Source organism: Onychostruthus taczanowskii, unplaced genomic scaffold, assembly GCF_017590055.1.
Source record: "Onychostruthus taczanowskii isolate IOZ18803 unplaced genomic scaffold, ASM1759005v1 scaffold74, whole genome shotgun sequence".
Classification (NCBI taxonomy): domain Eukaryota; kingdom Metazoa; phylum Chordata; class Aves; order Passeriformes; family Passeridae; genus Onychostruthus; species Onychostruthus taczanowskii.
In genome coordinates, this window is record NW_024505229.1 from 1,222,857 (window position 1) to 1,233,489 (window position 10,633).

A 10,633-nucleotide genomic window follows, 5' to 3' on the forward strand; every position below is an offset into this window, starting at 1 on the left:
TTCCCTCTCCTCCTGTCCCTGTTCCCTGGGATAAGATCCCAAATTCCCCCTGGCTGTCCCCTCCTCGCAGGGAGTTGTGCAGAGCCAGAAAGTCAGACTCCACTTGATTTTTATTTTTTTATTAATTTAAGGGCAGTTTGTGGAAATAAATACACCTCCTACATCTCATTAGAGAGAGCTCTCATGTTCCAAAACGCCACCGATGCCTCCAGCTCTGTAACTCCCTCCGTACCAGGGGAAATCCATGGCTGCTCGTGGGGAGCAGAACGTTGCCCTGGACTTTTTATTCCAAATCAATTTGGAATAAATTGCCTGCAGAGCGGCTGGGAGGGTCAGGCAGCCTGCGCTGTGCCAGATCCCCCCACATGCAGCACTCAGCCTTTTGCCTCCATCCGCCTCTTTGCAACTGCTTTACTACTGAGCGTTCCTTCCACACCTCTGTGCGAGGAGCCTCCTTTCCTCCATGCCGAGCACTCCGCGGAGTGTGGAGGCCCCGCGGGGCGGGTTCGGATGAGGGGAAAAGCGACGGAGCGCTGGAGCTCCGCAGCCTCGGGTGTGGAGCTTGGCTGAGGGGAGAAGCGAGGCGATCGCTGGAGCTCCGCAGCCTCGGGTGTGGGGTTTGGCTCAGGGGAGAAGCGAGGCGACCGCTGGAGCTCCGCAGCCTCGGGCGCGATCCCGCCCCGGCGGCCTTCTCTCCCCCAGGCCGAGCACTCCGCGGTGTGCGGGGGTTTCCCTGAGGGGAGAAACGAGGGAGCGCCGGAGCTCCGCAGCCTCGGGTGAGGGGATCTCGTAGGGCGGGATTAGCTCAGGGGAGAAGCGAGGGAGCGCTGGAGCTCCGCAGCCCCGGGGGCGGGGGTCCCCTAGGGCGGGTTCAGCTGGGGGGAGAAGCGAGGGAGCGCTGGAGCTCCGCAGCCCCGGGAGGGGGGTCCCGTAGGGCGGGTTTCCCTGAGGGACGGCCGGGCCGGGCCGGGGCCGAGCGGCCGCGCTGGGCAGCGGCACCCGCCGGGAATGGGGCCCGCGCCGGGGCCCCCCCGACACGATGCTGCTCGGCAGGAAGCCGGACGGGCCTCTCGCGGCGGGTGAGGAGGAGCGGGGGTCCCGCGGGGTTGGGGGAAAGGCGGGGATGCGGTTTGGGTCGGCGGCCGCCGAGCCCCCCGCGTGGTCCCAGCCGTCCGTCGGGTCTGTCGCGATAGGCGTCGCGATTTTAAGTTCTTGAGCAGCCGACAGCGAGAGACGCCGCCTTTTTTTTTTTTTTTTTTTTCCTTCCCCACGCTTTTGCAGCTGTAATTCGCACATCTCATTTTTAAGGGATAACCTGCTTTAAAGGGTAGTCCTATCAAGTGTTTAAGTGATTGCTCGTTTTCTGCTCGTTTGGGATTATCCTGATTAAGGGGAAGGGGGGAGAATGGTGGTCAATGATTCTTAGGGATGTATTTTTTTTTTTTGCAGTGCAGAAGTTGATTAACAAAAAAGACCCTCTAAATTAAAAGTATCTCGAATTAAGATTTCCCAGAAGCATCGCACTCCTGCGGTTTGAAAATTCAGTTAAATTCCAAAGATCATTTAATGAATGAAAGAGAATCAATGATTTTGCGGACTAAAATGTGCACTTAAGCTTTTGGCTGTGTCTCTGTCGGTGTGAATTGTTGTGAATAACTGGTTTGTGTGTGGGACCGTTCCAGGCAGGATTGGAGATGGATTATACGACTCCTATATGAGGATAGATGAGTGTAGATACCCAGAGCCTACAAATGAAGAACGGAGCCCTTCGGGACTTCCTTCCCTCTCAAGACCTCATGTGAGTATTTTAAATCATCTGTGTCTTTACATTGTGCTGTGTGGGAGTGAGAACTGTGCTGGGGTCCCGCGGGGTTGGGGGAAAGGCGGGGATGCGGTTTGGGTCGGCGGCCGCCGAGCCCCCCGCGTGGTCCCAGCCGTCCGTCGGGTCTGTCGCGATAGGCGTCGCGATTTTAAGTTCTTGAGCAGCCGACAGCGAGAGACGCCGCCTTTTTTTTTTTTTTTTTTGGGGGCCGAAAGGGGGGGGGGCCGCCTTTTTTTTTTTTTTTTTTTTCCTTCCCCACGCTTTTGCAGCTGTAATTCGCACATCTCATTTTTAAGGGATAACCTGCTTTAAAGGGTAGTCCTATCAAGTGATTGCTCGTTTTCTGCTCGTTTGGGATTATCCTGATTAAGGGGAAGGGGGGAGAATGGTGGTCAGTGATTCTCAGGGATGTATTTTTTTTTGCAGTGCAGAAGTTGATTAACAAAAAAGACCCTCTAAATTAAAAGTATCTCGAATTAAGATTTCCCAGAAGCATCGCACTCCTGCGGTTTGAAAATTCAGTTGAATTCCAAAGATCATTTAATGAATGAAAGAGAATCAATGATTTTGCGGACTAAAATGTGCACTTAAGCTTTTGGCTGTGTCTCTGTCGGTGTGAATTGTTGTGAATAACTGGTTTGTGTGTGGGACCGTTCCAGGCAGGATTGGAGATGGATTATACGACTCCTATATGAGGATAGATGAGTGTAGATACCCAGAGCCTACAAATGAAGAACGGAGCCCTTCGGGACTTCCTTCCCTCTCAAGACCTCATGTGAGTATTTTAAATCATCTGTGTCTTTACATTGTGCTGTGTGGGAGTGAGAACTGTGCTGGGGTCTGATACCTCCCTACAGAGAATAGATTTTAAAAGTGGGATTTTGCAGCTTTGTGGAGGCTTCTTGACATTATTGTTTTCTCTGAGCATGAAAATGATGTGCTGCGCTCGGTGCAGAGCTTGCTGGCAGCCTCAGGAATCCCATCTTACTGCCCTCAGCTCGTGTTTTAATAAAAAAAAAAGTTACTTCACAAAGGGTTGAAGCGTTCTGCCGTGTCACCTTGTACTCTGATAAGTCAAGCCGCACACGCTCTGCTCTGCCTCCTCCTGCACGTTTCCATTTTAGTTTCCCTCATGAAAATTCGGGTGAGTACTGGTGGAGCAGCAGAAGGAGCAGTGTGAATCTCTGTGGCTGCCAAACAGCTCACAAAAGTATCTTTCTGCTCTGAAAACTTGGGCATTATCTGTCATTTCTTTTGCTACCAAAATAGTCCTTATGAACTGAAAGTGTTGCTGGGCTCTTTCATCAGGGCTCTGTTCCCTCAGCAGATGTGGAGCTGGGAGGTTTTTTTTTCCCCTTTAATTGGTTCAGTAGTGCTCATGTTCAGCTGTACTTTTGTCCACTGATCTGTCCTTTAGATGGGTTTTAAATGTGTTCTGGCTCTTGTTGAGTTCTGGCAGAAGGGAAGGAGCTTAAGCTTAAAAAAAGCCCCTCTCACTTTCTAAAAAGTGAAAATAGACATTACCCTGAGTAAGATGCATTTGAAAATCATCACCTTGTGGGATTTTGTTGTAACAAATTCGGTCTGTGCAAACTCAGGGGCGTGTGTCTGGGTTTTTTTTTCCCTTTTTGGAAATGTTGAGGGGGAACAGAAGGAATTTGGAGTTCTGTTGAGCAGTAGGGTTTGAAGAGTAGTGGGTTGGGGGTTTTTGTGTGCAGGGATATGGAAACATTTCAGCTGCAATGTTTTAAGCTGTACTGTGACTTCATTTGTTCATAACTGAATACAAGTCAGTAGAGTGGAACTATCCAGCGAAATACAAATATAAAGCCATGAATATTTTGTTTGATTTGTCTTCATCTGTGTTTTTTCCTTAAAGCCTGTTAACTTCTTAGGGCAAGATTAAGGATTTATTGCAGTTTGCATGGTAATGTATCAATAAAATCCAACCTCAGTGGAATCAGGCAAGCAGGAGCTGAGGCTGAAAATGGTGATGCTGAGTTTTAATGGGAAAATACCTGGAGTTTTAGTTTTCTTACAAGATGTTTTATTATTACATAATGTTACATGAGAATTGAGGAGTCTTGGTGACTGCAGCTGCCCATTCCTTCTCTTGAGCCTGCAGGAGAACACAAAGTCTCTCTGCTTTGAGAACACATGGGCTGGATTCAGTCTGTTTAATTCAGTGTTCAGAGCATCTCTGCAAGCCACTTTGTGTAGGAATTGCAGTAACTGTTTCCTTGTCAGTGAAAATGAAGTTTTGTCAGGGAGAGTTTTCAACAGGGTGCCACTGGTGTTGTCAGCCTCATTTCTTGCCTGCACTTCAGCAATAAAACCAAAAACTTGTGGAGGCTGGGATTTGTGAAATAAAGCTGTTGAAAGAAAGCTGGTGTTACCCAGGAGTCATCTGAGTGCAGCTCTCCTGAGTTCAGGGGAAGATGGAGCTATATTTGTGTCTCACCATCATGTGGCAACTGATTTTGGGAGTCCTCTAAGAATGAAAATTGAGACCTTACTACCGTTGAGTCAGGTTTGAAATCCAAAGCCATAATTCCTTCATTAAGAAATCGTTCCAGGATAAATGGAATCATGAATTGCTGGTTTATTTAGGGATTCAAAGGTACAAAATGTTTGCTATGAGCAGCAGCACAAGCAGAGCTGCTTCTGCTCTTAGGTAGGGAATATTTAAACAAGCATGACCCTAGTTCTGTGTTTATGTCTTCTGTTTATTTGTAAACTTTCTCTTTGGGTCTGCTGGACTGAGGAGTCTTTGAGCCAGCTCTGAAAAAAATGTCATTCTTATCTGGGAGGTTCAGCCAGGCTCCAAGAAAAAGGCGTTTATTCCGAGTTACCAGGGCTGGGCTCTGTTGTTTTTATTTCAGCCTCTGGCTAGGCGTGTCCCTCCCAGCACACTGCATTTTGGGGTTGATAGGAGGAGTGGAACTTGGTAGGATCTCTCCATGTTGATAAGAGCTGACTTCTGCAGGGAAATGCCCATTTTTTGGGGCTTGTAAGCAAGAACTAGCATTTCAGGGCGGCACCAAGAGAGTCTTTTATGAGCTGTGTGTAGTTGGCTTTGGGGAGAACATTGACTTCCCTTATGTGCTGACCCTGCTGAGATGTTGGACTGGATGTAACTAAAAAGGAATTTAGTTTTACTGCCGTGGGGCGGCAGGTTTATTTATATTTTTTGTTTGATTCCTGTGTAGTTATTTTGGTTTTCAGGGATTTGGTTTGGCATGTGTCTGAGATCTTTATTTTTAGATTAAAGGACAAAATGGAAAACAGATGTTGCTGCTTTAGTCAGGGCTTCTTCAGTTCTGCCCGGGATGGGACAACACCTCTGTGCTGCCTCTCAGCAAGGAGTGCCAGCAAGCAGGAAAAGGAAAAACTGCAGTGCTGGTGGGGAACTGACCTCCGGGGTGTTCAGCATTTACCAAACAGTAAAATTGACAAGCCTGGAAAATTTCACAGTGTTTTTCTCACCTTGTATGGGTTTGTTTCAGAAGTAAATATTTTAGCACATGGCGGTAAGAGGGAGTGCTTGCAGACTGCTCTCAGCTGAGTTGGAGTGGGAGTTGTTCCTGGTTATTCGAGTCTGTGTAAAATAGTTGTGCAGCTCTCTCTTCCCTCTGTGACAATGCCAGGACCCAAGAGAATGGCTGGAGCAGTGTCAGGGAGGTTTAGGTTGGATAAAGGTTCTACCCCCAGCGGGTGGTGGGGCACAGAACAGGCTGCCCAGGGCGTGGGCACAGCCCCAAGGCTGCCAGAGCTCCAGAACAACGCTCTCAGGGACTGGGAGGGATTTTGGGGTGTCCTGTGCAGGGCCAGGAGCTGGACTTGATGATTTTTGTGGGTCCCTTCCAGCTCAGGATATCCTGTAATTCCACCATGATATCAAAGGGAGGTGTGGATATGATGATGTTTTCCCCTTGGAATCAAAACCCCACAATTAATTTTTTCTAAAGGGTGGTTTACCTTGCCTTGCCCTGCCCTTCTGTTCCTCGTGCAGCTGCCTCACACCAGCCATATGTCACCTGCTGGTGTTGCTTTGTCTTCCTTTGGCAGCCTGGCTGTGCAATCTTCCTGCCACTTCTCTGCACATCCACGTTCCATTCCGTGCTCCAGACAGGTGCAAGTTGCATCTGTTGGTGGTTGTGCTGCTGCACCCACGTTTGAAGCTAAACATAGCTGTTCCCTGGCCCTCCACAGACTGGAGATAGGTATTTTGTGGTTGTTTGAGTCTTTGGCTGGCTAGGGTTTCCCTTTCTGGATTTAAAAGCACGTGTGCTTTTTCAGGGAGTTGCTTTCTCTTTGTGTACCCTTCTATAACTATGCTTGTGACTTAATTTAGCCCAGCATTTTATATTTGTTCCTAATAAATGCCAAACTCATCCGTGTTACTGATTTTCTTTTGGTAGTGATTTTATTTTTAATCTGTGTTTTAAAAGATAAACTAAACTTCTTTTCCCCTTGTAGGTTTCTATCAACAAACTTATAATGAAGGATCACTCTCTGGCTGCAAATCAGGTCAAAGTGGAGCAGTTATTTGAGGACTCTGGCAACAGAAGGAGCAGTGCTCTTCAGTCTGCAGGCCTTACTCCAGAAAGATCTCTCCCTTCCCTGACAAAAGAGAAAACCCTAGAGAGCCTGGGTGCTAGAAGCAATGGAAGCTCCTTGAAATCATATAAATCTGCCTCCCAAGCTCCAGAGGAAGCTGTTAAACAATTCAAACATCTGCTATCAGCTTATGAGCAGCAGGAGATCTTCAGCTTCTCTGAGATTTACTTTGTGGGGCCATCTGCCAAAAAGAGGCAGGGGGTGGTCGGTGGCCCCAACAACAGCGGCTACGACGACGACCAAGGCAGCTACATCCACGTGCCCCATGACCACCTGGCTTACAGGTATGAGGTGCTCAAAATCATTGGCAAGGGCAGTTTTGGACAAGTTGCTAAAGTCTATGATCACAAACTCCACCAACACCTGGCCTTAAAGATGGTTCGCAATGAGAAGAGGTTCCATCGCCAAGCTGCTGAGGAGATCAGGATCCTGGAGCACCTGAAGAAGCAGGATAAAACAGGCAGCATGAATGTGATCCACATGCTGGAAAGCTTCACCTTTCGGAACCACATCTGCATGACCTTTGAACTCTTGAGTATGAACCTGTATGAGCTGATTAAAAGGAATAAGTTTCAGGGTTTCAGTCTCCAGCTGGTTCGGAAGTTCGCTCACTCCATCCTGCAGTGTTTGGATGCCCTTTATAGAAACAAAATCATCCACTGTGACTTGAAGCCAGAAAATATCCTCCTAAAACAGCAAGGGAGGAGTGGAATCAAGGTTATAGATTTTGGGTCCAGCTGCTTTGAGCACCAAAGAGTCTACACCTACATCCAGTCCCGGTTTTATCGGGCGCCAGAGGTGATCCTGGGGAGCCGCTATGGGATGCCCATAGACATGTGGAGTTTTGGCTGTATTCTGGTGGAGCTTTTGACTGGCTACCCTCTTTTCCCTGGAGAGGACGAGGCAGACCAACTAGCCTGTATCATGGAACTTCTTGGAATGCCACCTCAGAAGCTTTTGGATCAATCCAAGCGAGCCAAGAACTTCATCAACTCCAAGGGTCACCCCCGTTACTGCACGGTGCTGACGCAGCCGGACGGGAAGGTGACCCTGAGCGGGAGCCGCTCGCGCCGGGGCAAGGTCCGGGGTGCCCCAGGGAACAAGGACTGGGTGACAGCTCTGAAGGGCTGTGATGACCCCTTGTTCACTGGTTTCCTGAAGGACTGCCTCAGCTGGGATCCTTCCACGCGCATGATTCCCAGCCAGGCCCTGCGGCACCCCTGGATCTGCAAACGGGTGCCCAAAGCAGCCGGCTTGGAGAAAAGCTCCGGCAGGCGGCTTTCCAGCTATTCGGGTTCCTTCCAAGGAATTGCTAACAAGTTGCCTCCTGTGGCTGCAGTCCCCAGCAAGCTGAGGGCCAGTCTGGCCGCTGAGCCCAGTGGCAACATCCCTCTGTGTGCTGTGCTCCCCAAACTGGTCAGCTAGTGGGGAGAGGTGGCTTCCCAGGACGCACCCCGTGCGTGTTAACTGTCTGTTCATGCTGTGGGACGACATCAGTTGCAGGGGGTTTTAATGGATTTACTTTTTGTTAGGGGCTCAGCCTGGAATATTGGAAGATCAGTCAGAAATGTGCACATTAAAGGGCTGATTTTATCCAGTTGCTTCACTCACACCTGGTGCATACTCCACTGCTGAGGGTTCAGCTCGGCTGGGGAGTACAGAGACAGTTTGGCTGATGTGCTGTTTAAAAATGCTAGTTTAGAAATCAAACCATTTATCATGGTTCAACAGGTTCTGTTGCTTAAGGCAGGAAAGGAACTTGATTTAAACTTTGTTATACCACGTTTTCAGTTATCTCTAACTGAACTCTTTTCTGTTCCAGGGGAAAGTTTTTAAATTTCTTGTCAAAAGCACAAATGCATTAATGTAATGCATTAGGAACTTACTTGCAAATTGCTTAAGTTTGAAGAATTTTATTTCTCTGCCTTGCTTTTCCCTTATCTATCCTGGGATTTTAAAAACTGTGATGGGATGTAGACACCAAAGGAATTTGTTATTGGAAAAGAAAATACTCAGATGTTAAAATTTCAAAGCAGCATGGAAATGCCATGAAACACAGGATATATCTAAATAAAACTACTAATTTCTGTAACACTTGCTATTTCCCCCTAAAAATCTATGGGAAGCTTGTAGGGGAATTTGGGATCAGGTCTGGTCCATCACAAGTGTGGGCCAGTTTGTTCAGGTAATGATTGAATTATCTGTTTCTTTGGAGCTCAGATTTCCATCATCAGTTCTGCCAGGTGTGTGTCTTTGTTTTTCCTGTGTTTCTAAAACAAAAATGTTGAACTTCAAGAGCTGGTTTATATTCATGTTTGAGATTCTGGTAATTGCAAAAAATTATCTCTTTGTGTAGAGTGAATTCCATTGAATTACATGAAGCTCTTTTAATAAAAATGCAAACATGCCACCCCTGTCAGACAAGTAGAACTTTTTCAGGCCCAGGGCTGTGATTGGAAAATGAGGGAGGGTGGAAACACACGTTAATAGTTGGGAGTGTGCTCTGAAATCTCAGCAAGATCTCTGGAAACATAACCAGGAAGGACTGATAAAGTGCAAGAACTGGCGGATCCAAATGGAAATATTTTATGGGAAGAGCTGCTTTGTTTCTAATTGCCTTCCTTCAGGCCTTTGGGTGCCTACATTTTTTCATTCTTGAACTCCATGAGCTTGTATTTCCTCTTCCTTTATCTTCCCAGAACATGCCAGGGTGGTGTGACCTGTCACAGCCACAGCACAGCTTGTTGGGGTTGTTCCTTCTTGCAGCCTCATGGCCTGAGTCCATCTCCAGACCCATCTGATCCCTTGCCAGGTGCCTGAACAGGACTTTAAATGCAATTTAGAGCTTTTATGAGCAGAAGTTTTAAGTGTAATGACTTTCTCTGCAGCAGGTTTTGAATGCTGAAGGAAGGAGACTCTCAGTATGCAAACAAAGGAGTCACCAGGGTGATTTTAAAGATAAGTGAGCAAATGTTCAGTAGGAGACCCTTCCCCTGAGGAGATGGGGCTGCTCTGGCCCCTCTGGGTCATCACAGCACTGGGTGGAGCCTGCAGAAAACCTCAGAAAGACTCAGCCAAAGCTCCAAAGGACTTTAAACTGAGGTTCCAGGAGCTGAAATGGAGGTTCTCGTGTGTGGGGCTTTTCTGAGTTGTTTTGTTGAGCAAGTGTCAATTCAGTGAGCTTAGTAATGATATTAAAATAACAGTCTGGCCCTTATCCGTGCAGCAGCCAGCATGGATGGGCTGGCCATGGGTCACTTACAACAACACATGGCTGGTATTTTTTATTTTGCTAGGCTGAGTGGAGTTTTATTTGAATGAAGAACCAGGGAAGTGGATTCTGGAGGGAAGAGGCAGAAGATACCATTGATTTTAGTAGAATCTCTAATAGATTTGGCACATTTTCAGAAGCCAGAAATCTTCTTCTTCCTTTTCTGCCCTTTACATTTCTTTTTAACAAAACACACCAGGTGAGAGAGGAGAAGGAACCTTTCAGGAGCAATATCTTGGTAGGAAAGATGCATGGAAAAGGATTTTATAGAGAAGATAAGGTGGTGGTGGTGCTGGAGCCTGGCAGAAGGAGCAGTGGTGGTGTGCTGGGAGCTGCACAAACAGGGCTCAGGAACAGCAGGGTCCTGGTTCAAAACCATTCTCTCTATAGAAATGTAGAATAATATTGATAATTCTGTGACTCTTGGGGAGAGGTGGCTGTGAGGGAACTCCTCCTGTGGCAGCCTCTGGTGCACACTCAGTAATTTTGCTTAAGGCTGGGGCTGTGAAGCTGCAGATAAAGCAATTAACTGGCAAAGCTGTGGCTTTTCATCTAGAAAGTGTGTTCAGCAAGGCCTGACTGCAGAAGGTGTTTGTTTAAGACTTGCTCTCACTTACTTGGTACTGCCATATTTGAAAATCAAATATGTAGTTAAGTGAATTGCTAATTTGGGTGAGAAGGAAAAGCAGCCTCAGCAGATATTTACTGGGCTGGAAGTTTCTTCCTAACCCAGGAAACACAGCTGAGAATATTGGAGTCTTGTTTCCAGTCACTAATCCCCAATTTCTTCATAAAACATTTGCTTTTGGTGAATTGTTTGATGAAGATTCCCAAACTGGGAGAGCCCTCCAGGTGAGCCAGTAAATATCCTCTGAGGAATCATCCCTGCAAACTCTGGAGTGGTTGAGTTCCCTGTGAAG

General features: G+C 47.4%; 1 protein-coding gene across 2 annotated transcripts; it reads left to right on the forward strand.

Moving 5' to 3' along the window:
- Nucleotides 1–947: 947 nt before the first annotated feature.
- DYRK3 (dual specificity tyrosine phosphorylation regulated kinase 3) lies at nt 948–8,850 on the forward strand. Of its 2 annotated transcripts, XM_041422546.1 has the most exons (3): nt 948–1,079; nt 1,683–1,798; nt 6,302–8,850. In XM_041422546.1, the coding sequence occupies exons 1-3, from the start codon at nt 1,040–1,042 to the stop codon at nt 7,865–7,867; spliced, it is 1,722 nt and encodes a 573-aa protein (XP_041278480.1). In that variant the 5' UTR covers nt 948–1,039; the 3' UTR covers nt 7,868–8,850. The 2 variants fall into 2 exon arrangements, with proteins under 2 accessions (XP_041278480.1, XP_041278481.1); XM_041422547.1 differs by lacking the exons at nt 948–1,079; nt 1,683–1,798 and adding an exon at nt 2,482–2,597.
- Nucleotides 8,851–10,633: the final 1,783 nt, after the last annotated feature.